Source organism: Hyaena hyaena, unplaced genomic scaffold (genome assembly GCF_003009895.1).
Source record: "Hyaena hyaena isolate Hyena2069 unplaced genomic scaffold, ASM300989v1 scaffold_462, whole genome shotgun sequence".
Lineage (NCBI taxonomy): Eukaryota > Metazoa > Chordata > Mammalia > Carnivora > Hyaenidae > Hyaena > Hyaena hyaena.
The window spans coordinates 163,255-182,640 of NW_024081092.1; the positions used below are offsets into that span (position 1 = coordinate 163,255).

At 35.4% G+C, this 19,386-nt stretch overlaps 1 protein-coding gene across 3 annotated transcripts in view; it reads right to left on the bottom strand.

The window, feature by feature from the left end:
• Positions 1-19,386, bottom strand: part of FOLH1B (folate hydrolase 1B) — an 80,973-nt gene that overhangs the window by 51,932 nt on the left and 9,655 nt on the right. For 2 of the 3 annotated variants that reach the window (XM_039253688.1, XM_039253687.1), the window contains exons 4-7: positions 13,936-14,037; positions 7,712-7,837; positions 6,736-6,922; positions 4,367-4,460 (exon numbers count right to left, since the gene is read on the bottom strand). In XM_039253688.1, the coding sequence (XP_039109619.1) occupies positions 4,367-4,460; positions 6,736-6,922; positions 7,712-7,837; positions 13,936-14,037 (509 nt within the window). Of the gene's footprint in view, positions 1-4,358; positions 4,461-6,735; positions 6,923-7,711; positions 7,838-13,935; positions 14,038-19,386 lie in introns of those variants that run through there. The other variant, XM_039253690.1, reaches the window with a different exon arrangement.

Here is a 19,386-nt window from a genome sequence, read left to right on the forward strand (position 1 = left end):
TAAGGTGGAAATTATAGTGTACCACAAGGACAAGTAAACAGATGACCAAAATAGAATATAATAGCTGAATATAAGAACTGGATGTATTAATTCAGGAAATATCACAGATCTATGGAGAATAGAAGTTTTCGTCAATAAATGTTACTGACATATAATTAAATATACATTCTTTAGGTACTGACCTCACTCTATAAATAAAAAATAAATTCCAAGAAAATTAAAAAGTTAAATATTAAACTTGCAAGCCATACAAATTTCAGGAAATATATGTAAATGTTGAAAATGTCTCTGAAAGGACTTGATAGTAGATGTTCAATAAATATATACAAACAGCATGGCATTTAAAATCTATATCCTGCAGCAAATTACTTTTTATTTGTACATTTGGCAAAGATTGTCTACAATGTTCAAGACATCATGATATACTCAAGACATCTGTGTTATAAGGAACACAAATATGTATGTGACAGTCATTCCACCAAAAAGTTTAGTCAGAAGTTAGAAGAAGATACATATAAAGTCAACAATAATATAAAACAAAGCAAGACAAATGGTAGAGAAATTTCTAAAGGCAAAAGATAGCTTTATTTAGCTTAAGGGATCATGAACAACGTTTTAGAGGTTTTACTTATCTGAATTTTAACTGATGAGTGAAGATATATGTATGGGAAGATGACATGGGGAGCATTCTAGGTTCTAAGTATGACATAAAGAGGTACAGATGCAAAAAAGTATAGAGCAAGTGTAATGCGCAGTGATTGTCTGGCTGGGCTATAAGATGATCAGGGCACCATGACAGAAGCTTGAAAAGAAGTAAGACTTTGCTTCTGGAAAGATGGAGAGGTACTTTATTCTTCCAGTTAAGTACAGCTAAATTCTCTAGATCATAAGTGTACAGAATACCAAACATTAGGCTCTCAAAGGCTAGGTTGGGACTTCAGGGTATGAGAAAAAACAAAGTGGTGAGTTCCTCAGTTTCTTTTTTGGCTTATCTATCCCAGACTTGGAGCTGAAGAAGTTGGCAAGCCAGAAATGTCATGTGGCATATCTGGAACATGCTATCTGACAACAGCTGAAAACGTGTTCTTCTCAAGCACATATGGAACATTTTTTTCACGATATATTAGGCAATAAAATCAGTTTAAATGAATTTAAAAGACTCAAGTCATGCAACCCTTTTATTAATTATAGAATCTGTTTATTAGTCCAAGCACAATGGAAAGAATTTAACAATCAATAAAAGATGGGAATTTGGGAAATAGGCAAATACATGGAAATCAAAGAACTGACTCCTAAATAACCAATGGGTAAAAGAAAAAATTCCAAGAGTATTTAGGAAATACTTAGTGATGAATAAAAACACAGACACGACATATCCAAACCTATGGAATGCAGCTAAAGCAGTGCTTGGAGGAAAAGTACAGCTGGAAACATCTACATTTAAAAGGGAGAAAGACATCATTCAATAAACTAGTTTTCCACCTTAAGAAAATGGACACTGGAAAGCAACTAAACTCAGATCAAGCATAAGAAAGGAAACAATAAAGACTGTAACAAAAATAATTAAGTAGATAAAAGAGAAAAACAACAGAGAAAATCCATGATACCAAAAGTTGATTCTTATAAAATATCAATGAAATTGACAAATAATAGCATGCTAGATGCTATTGTTATTATTATTGTCATTATTATTGCTGGTGCTGCTATCATAATCCTGGTAATTACTCAGGGAGGCAAATGAAAAGCATATAATCACTTTCCCTTCAATAGAGATGTAAAGAAGAATAGAAAAAACTATACCGTTCCTTTCCCTCCTACCCAAGTAAATGTGGTTTCGCTTTACTATAACTCACATCAGCCTTTTCTTTTTTTTAAGTAGGCTTCACACCCAGCATGGAGCCCAACACAGGGCTTGAACTCATGACTGTGAAATCAAGGCTTGAGCTGCGACCAAAAGTCAGACACTTAAGTGACTGAGCCACCAAGGCACTTCACATCTCATCAACTTTTCATTGAAATTCTCAGCATTCTTGGGCCATTATGTGATTTTATATCTCTTCCCGTCTTCACACACATTTAAGAAACTTTCATTTTATGATGTTGCCAGTTCTTTTCTAATTAATACATATTGCTAAACGGGTAACCATTTGTGGGCATCTGAGAATTGACTATCAGGGATAACTAGCATACTCCTAAGTGTGCAGCAGGAGTACATTTTCATAGTGAAATTCATAAACAAACAATACGTTCTTTGAAAAAAAATTATGACTAAATGGCAATCATATAGAATGTTTCATATATCTTAGAAAGTATGAAAGATGAGGGGCACCTGGGTGGCTTAGTCAGTTAAGCGTCCGACTTTCGCTTAGGTCGTGATCTCGCGGTTCGTGGGTTCGAGCCCCGCGTCGGGCTCTGTGCTGACTGCCAGCTCAGAGCCTGGAGCCTGTTTCAGTCTGTGACTCCCTCTCTCTCTGACCCTCCCCTGCTCACGCTGTCTCTCTCTCTCTCTCTCCTAGAAATAAATAAAACATTGAAAAAAAAAAAAGAAAGTATGAAAGATGAAATAGGAGCTGTCTTATTGCTTTTAATAGATAAAGATCATCTCCTACTTCTAAGTAGATTGTGTTTCCTAAGTTCTTTTAAATTATGGTGTTTTTAGTGCAAAATTCACTTTTCCATAGAAATTATGTTATTAAATGGTGATTGTATTTACAAGATAGCTTAGAGAACTTGACTTAAATACATTAGGGATAAACTGCATTTGTGATTTTTTTCTGATCAAGTAATTCTAATACACATTCAGGACCCAGCTGATGCTGACCTACTTATTTATTCAGAGCAGCCAAATGGTAAACTTGGTTACATACACTTCAAATCAATTCCATATGATCTTTCCTTCCATGCATTATTTTTCTAATTGCAAAGATAATACAGGTTCACTTTTTAAAAACTAACATAATTGAGATTATTCTGTCTTTACATATCTGCATATCTATATATAGATATTTCCATAGATACCTAGATATATAGATAAATCTGCCATTTTCACTTAGTAGTATATATAGCATAAGCATGTTTCCATAACATTAAATATTCTTGTACAACCTATATTTTAATGGTTCTATGCATTATCATAGCCAGTGATGTATTTGACTACTTACCAATTATTAAAGATAAGTGTTACTGACATTTTTCCAATATTACATGTAATGTTACAATCACTTTCATCTTTTAAATATCACAAATATTTGACTTGATTTATAAATATGTTTAGACAAATGCATTATCCATTGTGCCCTCAAAAGTTGTGTCTGGATCCTGAATCATAACCCATGTTGTAAAAGCTAAGAGCCTTTAAATAAAAGAGACAAGGGTGCTGTTTCTTAATCTGCCCTTAAATGGGACAGATCCTTCCATTTCTCTGAAAATTAACCTCCTCAACTGTAAAAAAGGAGGGCATTGTATTAGGTCATAAGAAGTTTTCTTATAGAGACTAGAATAAAATGATTAAGAATGCTTAAAACTCAATTAAGAAAAGGTACTAACTGGCCAGATGCTTCTCTAACAATTCTACTTTCAGAGAAGTCATGTCCTCTCCCTCCTGAAGGATGATGGACAAGGGACATGCAGATGAGAGACAGCAGGGCAGAAAAGGGGAGAGGGTTCCAATGTCAGGAAAGTAGAGAGGGAAGAGGAATAGAGATAAAAATAACAAGGAATCGCTTTCCCAGTATGTTATTCCAAGTTATCCAAGTACTAGACAATATGGAAGGTTAGATGAGTAAGAGATTTATTAGGGGAAAAGGCTGTGAGAGAAATAGGAAGGGTGTGAGGGAAGGCTGAAAAAGCCAGTAGACTGCAATGCAGGTCTCATATGAGGTAAAGGAGAAAAGGAAGGAAGTTAAAGGTCATGGGTGGCATTGTCTAGTTGGGCGAGCCTGTCATAGAATCCTGAGCCAAAGTCTCCCATGAGAAGAGTCTTGTGCCTCCCAGTAATGGGCCTGTTTTAGTGTCCCTGCTGCAACTATTCACTGACTGGGAGCACCAGGAGGAAGCATGGCCTTGACACCAACTGGGTTATGGATCTCAAAGCACAGTCGCTAAGGCCATTGATCAGTCATGCCCCCTGCAGCTGGAAACTGAAAGTCATTCTCATGACTGTCACACATCAGATACCACTATATAAATTCCAGAAAATAACCACTATTCTTTAAAATAGTGGTAAAATTGTAGGTTCCACCATCTAAGAGAATTTCAGTATTTCTGAATAGTGGAGAAATACTCAGATGTTAATATTGCCCATAGTCGAGACTGCCCATAAAGAGAATTATCCAAAGAGCCATCTGCTCGTTTCTTACACACTTACTCCAGGAACTTCTGTGCATCATAGTATCCAACTGGATGAACAGGAATACTTGGAAGACCAACAGCTTCTGTGATTCTACGTCTATAAGCGTATTCTGAAAAAAGTTGGACATGCTTTAGTACAAATTCAGTCCCTTTCAAAAGTTTTTCTGTAAATCCCATTAAACACATTTTTTTAATTGCATCTACTAGAACTGTTAGAATAAAAAGATAATTTCAAATGTTAGCGGGTATGTGGAGCAACTTAAGCTCTCATACATTCCGTGCAAGCGTGTAAAATCATAATCACTTTGGATCACTCTTTGGAAAAGTAAGGTTAAACAGAATTGTGCACTATGACACAGCAATTACTTCTAGGTACTTACCCAAGAAGGAGGAAAATATATCTCCACAAAAAAGACCTGCACAAAATTGTTCACAGTAGCTGAATTTGGGCAGTTAAACACAGGACACAGTGCAGATGTCTGTCAACAGCAGCTTGAATAAACAATCGGTAGCCCAGTCACACAATAGAATTCCACTCAGCAATTAAAAAACCAAACTACTATGACACACAATAACATGGCGAGATCTCAAATCATTATACTGAATAAAAACAGCGAGCTATAAAAAAAATACTCACTGAGTCCTTGTATATGAAGTTCAAAACCAAGCTGTTTTGGTTGACCAGAAAGGAGTACAAGAGAACTTTCTGGAGTCATGAAAATGTCCTATATCTTATTTTGAGTGACATAGATATATGCAATTTAAAATTTTCATTGAACTCCAGTCTTACAATCTGTGTATTTTATCACATATAAGCTCTACTTCAAAATAAAAACATTCTGTCATTTCTTCAGATTAAAAAATAGGAGTTATTTTTTCCAGTTTTTTCTCCAAATTTTTAAATTATCTAACAAGAACTGTAGGTGATTGCAAAAGCATATTCATTTTATGAGTAAAATGACATAACGATACATTATATGGGATTTATTTAAAAATTTTCCAAAGTAACAATTAAAAAGGCAAGATAAAGTGATGAAATGAGACTGACAAAATGTTCATAATTATCTGTTTGTGTATTTTAGAACTATTCCAGAATAAAAAGTAGAACTAAAAGGGAAAGAAGAAAAAGAATAGGGCACAAAAGTAAATTCAATAAATACAAGACCCATAGGGAAATACTATCATTTAAATTTGAGGATAATCAACAGAAATATTCCAGGTAAGTTCATTTTATGTTCATCATATTAGCTTTGTAAAACAGAAATTAAGAGAAGCTGCATTTTTTTAAACTTGGGAATAAAAAGCAGAAGTAAGTGAAGTTCAGGTATATTTATGTGATTTTATTATAGGATAATTTTATTGCTTAAAAAAATCTATGACATTGTACTACGTTCCAAGAAGATTCATAAAGCCTAAATACATAAGCTTTAAAGCTTACAATTTGAGAGAAAAACCAGATGAAGAATAAATATGAAAATGACACATATACTTTGGTGACCTATTTTATACAAGTTATACACCTTAGCTGGTTTTAAATCACACAAACGAAATGATCACAGAGTTTTGTAAATGTCATCAAATAGCTGAGTACATTCAAAATGAACTGGCTCCCTTTGGTAAGGATTTACAGTCTTAAAGGGAAGAAGTAGATCCCAACCCCTCAGTAGTGCTGCAGTGGTTACTTTTCTCTTCTGTCAAGTACTGGCAATAGTACTCGGAAGCTTCTAGGGTTATGGATATGTGTAAGAGCTGTCATTCAGGAAACACTTGCAGAAAGTGACCACTATCGTGTTTACAGAACAAAGATGCAACAAGCATTTTCTGGACTCTATATTTTAAATATGCATTTTGGGGATTTGTAAAACTTCTTGTCTGCTATCCCTTATCCACAATTAGGAAATCCAAAAACTGTAAAAACCATAAATTTGGAAGGAATTTATGTGGCATCAAAACCTGATCTGATGCAAACTCATTTGACATCCAACTCTAATTTGAGAGGACATGTGGCTATTTATTTAATTTTTATCATTTATTATTTACTTCTGCTGAGGATGAGTATTCATATATTTTGCTGCAAAAGTTATTTATATGTCTGCTCTCTGGATTCCATCCCAGCCTCCTGGGTGTTATGCAATAAATGCCTCATATTACTTTACTTCTAAATATCAGAAAATGTCTGATTTCCAAAACCCATCAGGCCCAAGGGTTCCAAATAAGAAGACATCAGGGACCTAAGGCAATAATTTTCAGAGCCTGAAACTCTTTAACTTAATTCTTCGATGCACAGAGAATTTGAAAAAGACATACTTTGTCTGGAAATCCTTTCATAAAATCACTTAAGCATGTTTTTAAGTTTCCTATGACAATTAAGGCCTTATCACTCACCATTTGCTGGGTAGCCAGGTGTGAGAGGGTCCCCTACACCATTAAGATTTAAGATATTTCCACGCTGGACACCGCCACCAGGTAGATTCCAACCGTCTGGATAGGACTTCACCCCAGGAGCAAAGTAATCAGCAGGATCTGAATACAGAATGACTCCTTTGGCCCCTGCCAGCTGGGCATTTTTAATCTGGAAAAGCACAATGTCTTTCTTGTTTCAGGCTGGTTGTTCCAAAATTGATAATTTCAGCTTTTTTGAAATTACATTTAAACTTTATTTTCAACCTTTTATCATTAGATGTACAACAAAGGACATCTCACAGAGAACTGGCTTTTGCTTTTTACTACTTCAAGTTCTAAAAATGGGTTTCTAAGGCTAGATCAGCCCCCACAGCAACAGATTTGGAAAATGCCTGTAATAGTGATAGTGAGTACTTGCTGTTTTCTTGCACTAGTTTAGAAGCACAGGAAGCAAGTGGACCCCACAAGCCAGATTTCTCTATCTTTTAATCTGTAAGGGGATATTTTTGAAATTTAATTTCTCACAAAAGAGGAAAAAAATTTGCAGATCAAAGCGACAGTAATTCTTAAAAGCTGCTATGGATAATAAGTTGGTTTCTCTGATTCCCTATAACAACAATTTCTATTAAAATTTAATTTGGTAAATATTTTCAAAGAATGTTTAAAACAAAGATATGATGGTAATAAAATATCCCATGCATGCTTCTTTGTCAACCACAAGCATGATTTGTAAATATGGAAGAGTCTGCTCTGTTCTCTCTGAACTTCATCACTGGCCCAAACTCTAATGACCCAAAGTAAAACCCCTATCTATAAGTTGGTACCTGTGTCTTCTATTCACGTTATAGAATATGAGAGGATCATGGTCCTCAGATAGTTTTAATGATACATTTCTACACATGTAAGATATGACATAATTTTTTATATTTGGAGACAAGGAAAAAGAAATGACATTTACCTTATTTCCTCTGAAAATTTTCCCATATCTGGCAATCACAATCTTCCCAGAGCAATTGATTTTCATGTCCCTCTCTAGTTTAAAGAAGTCTTCAATCCGGGCATAATTAACATACACTAGATCACCCTGTTGAGATCAGGAATGATTTAGAACAAGAAAGGTTTAATGCAAGGAGGTTTCCCTGCATGACTACGGCTTCGCATCTTTGAATGAAGGAAGATGCATGAGCGTGCAATGGGATCAGAAAAGCATGAGTCTCGCATAAGAGATTCATGGGAGAACTTGAATTATGGCAATTGGCTGGGTTAGAGACGTATGAACTTAACAGTAAGGTTTGTTTATATATCTCCTCTATAGTGACTCTAACAGTATAGAAGTGTTCCCCCCCAAATGTATACGAATATACATTTTGCCACATACAATTTGAAGGGGCTAGGCTCCCTAGGTTAAGAAACTCAATGAGAGCTTTATTCTTTTAGAAGTACATTCACAAATAGTAGCTTAATGACTCTCTACAACCACCAGGTAAGGAAGAGAGGTCAGGTAATTTTTAATGGCTTTGTGGGTCTGGATTCATATTATTAGTATGACGGTGTGCAAGTCTTAAAACATCTCTGTGTCTCGATATTCTCATTTGCAAAATGACCTGTTAGATTAGACCAGTGTTCTTCATCTTTTTCCTCACCTAGTCCCTAAATTAATTTTGAAAAGCAATGTACTCTCTCATACATTTACTTGACATCTAAAATTGCTTATCAATTTTAAGTTGATGTATAACAAATGCAATTTCCAGCATATTATAAGTATTAACATTTTTAGAAGCAATTTTACATCAATTTTTGTATGTATCCAAAGGAATACACACACTACACTGATTTATTATTCAATGTCAACCATTTGAAAAATATAGGAATGCATTCTTCAGTCAGAATTTTATTATCATGCCTTTTCTCCTTAAACTTCAGTTTTGTCCTCCTTTCCCCAAAGAATTTTACTCTAAAGTAAAATGTATTTGTTCTGGACCCTGGGATGCGCTGCCCAGATTCCCCTTCAGTGAAGACAGTCTTGCTCCGGCTGCAATGAAGGCTCTTGGCAGACAAACTTCAGTTCTCAAGCCTCTTCAGGGATTGCCTCAGGTACAGTCAGGCGCCCTCCTCAAGGCCATGCCCTTTCTTAGGATGTCACACATTCAGTGACTGATAAGTGTGGGAGTATAAAGACTAGAACATCCTAGTCCAATCCAGGACTAGGGGAAGAGGTAGGGGAGGAGGGGAAAAGGAGAGAGGGAAATAAACCACAAGAAACTCTTAACCATAGAGAACAAACTGAGGGTTGATGGAGAGAGATCGGTGTAAGATGGGCTACAAGAGGGATGAGTATTAAGAAGGTCATTTGTTGGGGCACCTGGGTGGCTCAGTAGGTTAAGCAACTGACACTTGATTTTGGCTCAGGTCATGGTCTCATGGTTCCTGTGTTTGAGCCAGGGTTTGGGCCCTTCACTTAGCAATACTAGTGGTTTGGGGCCTGCTTGGGATTCTCTCTTTCTCCCTTTCTCTCTTTATCTCCCCTACTCTCTATCTTTCTCGAAAATAAGTAGATTAATTTAAAAAGTTAAAAAGAGGGGTGCCTGGTTTGGCTCAGTTGGTTAAGTGCCTGACTTTGGCTCAGGTCATGATCCCACAGTTCGTGGGTTTGAGCCTTGCTTTGGGCTCTATGCTGAAAGCTCAGCCCCTGAAGCCTGCTTCAGATTCTGTGACTCCCTCTCTCTCTGTTCCTCCCCCACTCACACTCTGTCTCTCTCAAAAAAAAAAAAAAACATTAAAAAAATTAGGGATACAGTAAATCCCTGCCCTTGGAGGAACTTACATTTATGTGAAAAGCAGAAAGATAATAATAAATTGAAAACTAAGTAAATTATATAGTATATTAAAAAGTGATAAGCGTTGTCAAAATTAAGTTTTCAAAGTTTAAACAGAATAGACAAATAGTAACTAGTACTTGGGTGGGTGCAATTTTAAATAAAAATAGGAAAGTCTACTCAGAAGGTGACATTTGAATCTTTGCTCCAGTGAAGGGATTACTTTTAGCTCTTATATTTCTTCTTCAGACAATGCAATATTAATGCACCAGTAATGACAGCACCATATGTCTCATTTATAATTGTTAGCCTTCTCTGGAGCTAGCTTTCATTCTGTGAATATAGAGACATTAACCAATTTGATTTCAGTGAATTTTGTTTTAGTGCCAGTGTCCTACTTAAAATGCATCTCTATTTAATATCACTAACTTTGGGAAGACTACTTCCCTAAATGCCTATAAATTGTGGCTATCTTTTGATAAATCTGTAATCCTCACAAAACAAATTATGATGAAGGATGGATTGGAGAAGATATTAGTTTAAAAATGACTGGATATTTTGAAAACAAACACAAGTGTGATAGATATGTCCTCCAGGCACTTCACAAATGCAAGTTGTCACTGTTAGAAAAAAGCTTTGTTTTCAGACAATGACCTTCTTGTAAAGTTTACACTGTACCATTGTTCTATGACTGGGAATAAATACAATCTTGCATTGTCAGCCTAGAATTTTCTGTCTCCTTCAAGCTTCTACCTTCCTGTTCTTGTTAGTTGAAACAGAACTGGGAGGAAAGACCAGTGGCTCCCAAAGCGTGGTTCTTAAACCTACAGAATCAAGACTTAGGGTCTTACTGGAAACAAGCTAGGAAGACCTACAAAACTCAGGGGGGTGGGAACTAGAACCTGTGTTTTACAAGCCTTCTAGATTATCGTGATACATGCTGAAGTTTGAAAACCAAAAATTAGATTACATATTTTTTTAAAGTTTATTTTGAGAGAGACAGAGACAGTGGGAGTGAGAGAAGGGCAGAGAGAGAGAATCTCCAGCAGGTTCTGCACGGCCAGCAGAGAGCCTGATAAGGAGCGCGAACCCAGAAAGGCCAGAGATCATGAGCTGAGCTGAAACCAAGAGTTGGATGCTTAACTGACTGAGCCACCCAGACACTTCTAGATTATATTTTTATTTGACCTGTCAAATTAATTCTGTCAAAGTCCAAAAAGTATTTGGGGATTTTAACTGATTATACAGCAAGCCCACAAAGTAATATGGGTATAATTTTCTCCTTATGACACTCTTTTTATCTAGAAACATAATCTGTTTCTTTTTTTTAAGTTTATCTATTTTTTAGAGAGAGAGAAGGAGAGAGAGTATGAATGAGGGAGGGGCAAAGGAAGACACAGAATCTGAAGCAGGCTCCAGGCTCTGAGCTGACAGCACAGAGCCCACCGTGGGGCTCGAACTGACGAATTGTGAGACCATGACCTGAGCAAAAGTCAAATGTTTAACCAACTGAGCCACCCAGGTGCTCCCATAATCTGTTTCTTTATACATAGTATTTTCATTGTTCAATAAATTTCAGTGTTCTTAAACTATTTCAAACTCATTGAAGACTTTTAAAGTGTATTTTATATTTTATGGCTATTTTAAATTAAATTTTTTTGCTTACTTCCTATTATTATGTAATATTTGTCCATATTTTTAAATAATGATGTGTTAGTATTTTCTGTATATTCTGGTTATACAGATACATCACTGTAAATATTGAGGAGAATTAGTAAAGAAAACCCAAAGTGTAAAAACATAAGGAGAGCAATTGGACAATATCAAAACTAAAGGTATCTTTTCAATAAAGAGCAGCTTAGATAGCATGAAGAAATAGATGAAAAATTAGAAGATACTTATAATATTTAAACCAATATGGAATAAATAATTGAAAAATTTAAGAAACACTTAAATTCAATAAGAAAAAGGCTGGAAATTCAACAGAAAATGGAGAGAGCTATACTTAGTCTATATTTAGTCACTGCACAGAATAAAAACCAGAATAGCTAATAAATAAATATGTATAGAGATGAGCAACCTCATTGGTAATCAGAGAAATATGAATTAAAATAAAACACTTAGGCAAAAATTATAAAGTTATATAATTTCAAGTGTTGATGAAAATATTAAAAAAAAAAAAAGGATGCCAGTGCAGGCAATAAACTCCTATATTCTGGACATTGGGAAATTAAATACTCCTATAAAACAGCAATCCCATACCTGCTGTACCATAAAGAGAGAAACCCTGGCAAGCCCAGACAGGGGCACATATGAGGTTACTTGCTGCAACACTATCATCACGAGGACTTAGGAGGAAAGCAGTGTTGGCTACTAAGAGAATGGATAAGTTACACATGGTGTGCACATATCATGGAATGACAGGCAACAGTAACAATAATGACCTACCCTGACATAAAGCAACAGGATAGATTTTTTAAAGGACATTGACTGGAAATAGTAAGAGATGAAGTTAAGACCTAAAGTATAATGCTACCTATGGAAATTTAAAATACATCAAACACAAAATAAAGCCATGTGTTTTTAAGAATACTATGTACATTGCCAAGGACACAAATACACTGGGGGGAGGGGGAAGGAATAAGATTGCGAATAGGGAAGATGAAAGGAAAAGAAAATACATTAAATTAGGGATCATGCATGGGCCCATGATGGTAAGGCACCTTAACCTAAGAAACAAGTCTAAGTGACTTCAGGGCACCTGAGATCTAAAATATACTATCTTAGGGCACCTAGGTGGCTCAGTTGGTTAAGTGTCTGACTTCAACTCAGGTCATGGTCTCACAGTTCGTGGGTTCGAGCCCCACATTGGGCTCTGTGCTGACAGCTAGCTCAGAGCCTGGAACCTGCTTTAGATTCTGTGTCTCCCTCTCTCTCTCTACTCCTCCCCACCTCGCACTCTGTCTCTCTCAAAGACAAATAAACAATAAAAAAATTAATAATAAAATAAAATACACTATCTCTTCGTTTCCAACTGTTGAATGCCTCATTTCTATCTCAGGTCAACTATAAAATGATTGTGTGCATTCTATTTATGTGCCAAATTTTAGGAAGAATTTTTCTAATATTATGCCATTAAGTAAGATGTAAACTATTCATTTGAATAGTTTTTTATTCAAAGAATAGAAAATATTCTTTGATTCAAAGTTTGTATAAGTTTTTAAGTTATAAGTAAGCCAGTGAAGTCAATACATTTGAAAATAAAATAGTATTTTTCTCTCTTATTAAAAAATATGGCACTGTTGCCTGATATTAAAATCATCCTTATGTTCTTGCAACAAATCCTCATTGATTGGTGAAGACAGATTTTTAAATATCCAATTCTAAATGCAAATTTTTTACTTAGGATGTTTCCAGTAATAGCCAATGCTTATCCTTCTATTGAGTGATATTTCAATATACCCAACTGTCAATTAGCAACTTCTTGTAAATATATCATATATCCCAGGCATCTCAACCCAATACAACCAAAATTGAATCTACTTCCTGTCAAATATTATAATAGGAAAGAGAATTTTTAAAAAGATATTAATAAATTATAGTCAACTCTTTCAAATTTATCTTTCTTAGCTTCCTTCTAAAGAACAAAGGACCACACAAGAATTGGGATTGACTGCAGAATTCAGATGACATTTAGGCACATTGCTTTATTGGGTAGACCACACAAAATTTTCTAAATTTCAGGCTCCTTATTTCAAAATGCCATCAATACTCTTGTTCAAATTCTTTGAAAACTAATCACTGCCATGCAGCAGTAGTAATTAATGTAGTATTTTCATACAATGGAAATTACTTGGCAATAAAAAAGAATGAGTTAAATGTTAAAACACAGGAATCTCATAGCCTTTATGCTTAGTGAAAGAAATTGGGCACAAATGATTATATGCTGTGTAATTCTATTTAGATGAATATTTAGAATAGGCAAAACTAAGCAGTGGTGGCAAAAACTTGAACGATTGACTGGGAGTGTGTGTAATAACGATTGAGAAAGGGCATAAAGTTACTTTCTGAAGCGACTGTAATATTCTGTGTGCTAAGGGGCTTGGATTACATAGGTATATACCTTTGTCAAAAAACAATAATGTACATTTTGGATTTCTGTATCTCACTGTAGTACATTTTATCTTTAAAAGTTGTCAACAAACTAATAAATAGTCCTCTTTCTTATAAAGAAATTCTAGTTTCTTAACTGTAAAAGGGGTAAATTTGGATTATATGAAAAATCTCCTTATAACTGTTTAATTATTGCCTGCATATATGAGGGGGCTCTGTTTGTTATTTTTATTTCATTGTATTGCATCTTTACCTCTGGCATTCCCTGCGGAGAGAAGGCATTAAAAGGTGGCACAATGTTTGAAACATTTTCATATCCTGGAGGAGGTGGTTCAAATAACGACGTGTTAAAAATCTAGAAAAACAAAATACAGTGATTAAAAGTAAATCAGGTAAAGTTTGATTACTACAAGTCAAACACAAGAAAAAAAATGCATGTATTCTTCTTTTTCAGTACAGGGTTAATCAATCCTTCAGTATTATGCAAATACATATCAAACATCCAGCACTGTGCTAGAAGCTTTGAGAATCTCATGAGAAGAATAACCCAGAGAGGACCTATAACGTGCCAGGTTTTGACTTAGGAGGAAAATGTTACCACCCAAATAAAAAGCAACATTGTATTATAAATTTAGTCCCTTATAACAATGTTAAGATAATTATTGAGCAACAAATTAAATACTAAATTCACCTCAATACAAAAAACACATTTTGAAAAGATCCATATCTAATAGTATCTAGACACAATGAACAATATTCACACTTGAAAAGAACTAAAAGCACTGAACTAAATACAAATTATTATATTTTAAGTGTATCATTGAATTGGGCGTAAAAAAGGTTAGGAATACTCAGAAGCCAAAAAAGTGGCATGAAAGCAGGAATCCTGAGAGGTTACACTAAGGTTGGATCTAATGGAGCCTGGGACCCCAAAAGAGGGGCACAGGATGTTTACAGAAAGTCTCGAGATGGGCCAAATAATGAAGTCTTACAAGAGACCCCTGCATAAAGCTGAGTCTCCAAAATACAGTATCCTTCAGGATTAAGGTTACCCTAGAGATAAACCTGTTGGATGTATATATGAGGGCTTGTAAAAGAAGAGAATAGAAAGAATGTGAAGAAGCTAAATTTGACTGTATAATGACTAAGAATTTTCCAAGCTGATAAAAATTATGAACTCTAGGATTCACGCTGTCCAATGAATCCTGACCAACCTAATTAAAAAATAATCTATATCCAGACCCATCATAGGTAAATTGTAATATTTGATATAGTGCTTGATGTTAAAAGTTGGAAAAGAGAGATTACACAAGATACCCAAACTGAATAAAAATTAGATTGGCAGCTGATATCTCAATAATGTAATGGATAATGCTTGAAACATCCTTCCTGATGAAATGAAATGAAAGACATGTTTTCTACCAAAAATTAACAGTTTGGAGCCAACAGATGCTGAAAACAAAGAAAACTTCCAAAGGATATTCATTCAACAAAACAAAGCCTCTAAAAGAAACTCTTATGCGCGCCTGGGTGGCTCAGTCCATTAAGTATCTGACTTGAGCTCAGGTCATGGTCTCAGAGTTTGTGAGTTAGAGCCCCATGTCATCGTGTTCTGTGCTGACAGCTCAGAGCCTGGGGCCTGCTTCAGATTGTCTTCCTTTCTCTGACCCTCGCCCACTTGCACTCCGTGTCTCTCTCTCAAAAATAAAAAAACATTAAAAAATTTAAAAGAAGCTCTTAAGATGATTCAAGAAGGATTGGTAAGCAAGGTATTGCAAATATATGGAAAAAATGAATAAATATGGACTGTATGTAATAATAAAAGCAAGAACTGTTCAAGTTGGGGGCATCTGGGTGGCTTAGTTGGTTAAGTGTCCGACTTCGGCTCAGGTCATGATCTCACAGTTCGTGGGTTCGAGCCCTACGTCAGGCTCTGTGCTGACAGCTAGCTCAGAGTCTGGAGCCTGTTTCGGATTTGTATCTCCCTCTCTCTCTGACCCTCCCCCACTCACGCTGTTTGTCTGTCTCAGAAATAAATAAAACATAAAAAAAAAAAAGAACTGTTCAAGTTGACAAGAACAAGATTGAATTAGAATTATGAGTGTAAATTGATAGTGTATGACCAAAGTGAAAGTATTCTAAGATGTTTGTATTGTAGAAATATTGATTGAATTACATTGTTAAGTAGGGATCAGATGTTTTAGTTTCCAAACTACTAAAATATAAAACTAATAAGATCAGGCATCTAAGACAAAAAAAAAAAAAAAAGGAAGGGGAAAAAGTGTTAGAAATCATCATGACCTACTACATTCCAGAAAGTTACAGATTTTATCTGATGTTTTTAGTACGTGCAAGTCTGTATAGTTTTAATCTTGTGGGAACCAAGAGGTTTCTTTCTTTTTCTTATCCTTATGTTTGGAATGCTTCTCTTTGGTTATTTATTTATTTGCTTGTTTGTTTTTTTATCGAAGCAGATACACGGTATGTGGTTGGGGCAGAAATAAAGCCCATACTTTAAGGTTTTGCCAAGTCATTTTGATCTTCATAAATATTGAAGTATAGCTTCCCTGGGAGCCGAGGGGCAGGGCCTACAAACATGAAGGGCTGAAAATTCCCTTTATCACCACCAGGAGTTGATTTTTTAAAAATATTTACCTGTATTTCTTTAAATCACATGCTTATAGTGCCTGTGTTTCAGATTGAGGTATTCTCTATTGACATTGGGCAGCTCAGCTCTGTTTTCATCATTCTGTCCCACCTGCAAATGGTTTCGAATTATCACCATCTCCCAGTGTAGCTTAATTATTGTCACTATTCAGAGCAGAGCTCAGTGGTAAACTGTCAACTTTTGTTCTCCCGCACAACACACACAAGTTCCTCCTTCCACAGGCAACATAGAAGACTAGTGTTCTATGGATTCTACCAGAAATGTTTTAAATATAGACACGTTATTTTATCTTTGTTTATGTAGAGATAACATATGATATAGATTGAACTATATACTGCCTTAAAAAATTTCTTTTACATTTATTTATTATTGAGGGACAGAGAGAGACAGAGTGTGATCAGGGGAGGGTCAGAGAGAGGAGACACAGAATCCGAAGCAGGCTCCAGGCTCTGAGCAAGTTGTCTGCACAGAGCCCAATGCTGGGCTCAAACTCACAAACTATAAGATCATGACCTGAGCTGAAGTCAGAAACTCAACTGACTAAACCACCCAGGCATCCCAATATACTGCCTTTTTTATGTCACAGAAGGTAAATAAAGGTTTGTGTACCAAAATTATTTTGGTTATATTCATAATACATAATTTGAAGCTATATTAGTGTATTTTGGAAGGAGAGCAATGCTCTCTGGTATATAGTCTACTTTTGATAGTCACCCAAAAAAGTTACTCCCTTGCCCTTAAAAAAATGTCTCCTCTTGTTAGAATAACTCATAAACATGCTCTAAAATCCACTTGTTCAGTGTGCTGTAAAACTGAAGATTCATAAAGGCAAATTGAGTGAGAATAACTTGAACACTCTGTTGGCTGAAAGACTTGCTGATGTAATTAATGACTGTTTCAACATGGATTTGTACCTGTACTGCATACTAAAGTTTCTTTTCTGAGCTTGCCCAATGATTCAGAAGAGTTTGTATCCTATGTGGATCACAGAGAAATTATGGGCTGTTTTGAGATGTGGGGATTTCTGGAGGGTAGTGGTTGATTTGGCTTCACTTTAGATTCTGCCTGCCTGAGGAGAGGCAGGTGTTTGGTGCTCTAGTTGGTATAAGGCACTATCAGCCCAGGTTCACGTCAGGTCTCCCATTCCCCTTTGTTCCACCGCACTAGCCAGGACCTTAAATACAATATTGAAAAGTGGTGACAGATAGGCTGAACTTGAAGAGAATGTTTTCAGTATCTCGCCATTAATTTTGATAGTTGCTCTAACCTTTATCAGGTAATGTCAACTAACTTCTTTTCCAAGTTTACTAAGAGTTTTTGTCATGAATGTCTTTCGAGATGAGTATGAAAGTTTTTCTTTTTCATAATGATAATTATATTATTCTTATACATATTTATTACACATTTGGCCTGTATTTTTGCAATGTCCTTGTTGGGTTTTAATTTCTAGATTATACTTACCTTAAAAATGAGTTGAATTTTTAATATTTTCTGAAATAAGTTGTGTTATACCATATTTAAATGATCTTTACAAAAATGATCTTTTTCTTTAATCTTTCAAACTTAAAGGAATACCAGTTGGTCTTGATGCTTTTGAGTTGCAGAAATTTTTGAAGTACAGATTTAATTTCTTTAATGTTATAAAAGTCTCTGGATTTTAAAAAGTACATTCTTATGTCAATTTTCATGTTTTTTCCCATTCCATCTCAGCTATGAAATTATTGGCATGCTTTTTCCTAGTATTTTAAAAATATTTTTGAATTCATGCTACATCTAGAGATAGGCCTCACTTTTTTACTCCTTATACTATTTACTTATACATTCCCTGTATTTTTCCTTATTGACCTTGTCCTTTGGGGAACAAAAGGGTTCAATCAGGTGGATTACCTCATTAGTGCTGACCAGGTTTTTTCAAATTGACTAGTTAAAGGTTACATTCCTGAGAGCGGCTGAAACTGCATTAGGTTAGGTATTAAATCTTGGTTTGCTGAAGTGGGGCTTAGTACAATTAACTCCATTTTGGGCCTGTTGTATCTTTTTCCTTAACAGATAAAACCGAATTGAAACACTTATGTGTCTCTTAAAAAGGTTTTTGACTTGCCCTAAAATTGACTAGAAGACAATTTTTTAAAGTCAGTATTTGCTTGGTATTTCTTTTTCAGTTTTGTTACTTTCAAACTTGCTGTGATGTTACGTTCAAGTCACTCCTTATAAAATAGTACACAGCTGATTAGTGTACAATTAGTCTGACATACTATGTTTTTAACCAGTTTTTTCCTTTAAATGTTTTCTAATTACTGATCTACAGCATTTAAGTCATTTCTACCTTCTTAGTATGTGATTTTTACTCTTCTTTTTTTCCCCTAATGCTCCATTAGCTTTTGGGAAGATTGTGTATCCTGTGCAGCAGTCTTTACTTGGGCTCACATAAAACGATAAAGTTTTTAAAAGGTTTGTTTATTTTGTGTCAACAGTTGAATAGCGATTGCCTAAGGAAAGGGAAATAGGGAGGAAGCAAGGCACTTTGGAGAAGTATGTGACTCTTTGTTCAGGTATACTTTGGATGAAAATAAAAAGGAAAATGAATTAATGATGTAGTTTTTAAAAAATTAGGAAGCTCTAGGCAGTACGATATTGTGATTTACAATAAATACATATTTAATCTTCATTCCTTTTCTGGACTGAGATCCTAAAACCTCCTAAAAGGAATTTCCTGAGGGCAACAAAAGTGTCTATTGTTATGTTAACGAAGTAACTTTTTTTTTAATAGTTTATTGTCAAGTTGGTTTCCATATAACACCCAGTGCTTTTTGACCCCCTAAGGATGAGGACTAATGGCCAGGAGAACCAACTTTGTGGTTAGAGTTGGAACTTTCAGTCCCACTGCCCACCTCCCACCAGGGAAGGGAGAGGACCTGGATTTTGAATCAACCACCAATAGCCAAGATTTAATCACTATACCTATGTAATGAAGCCCTCGTAAAAACTCAAAGGACAGGGTTCAGAGAACTTCTGGGCTGGTGAACACATGGGACT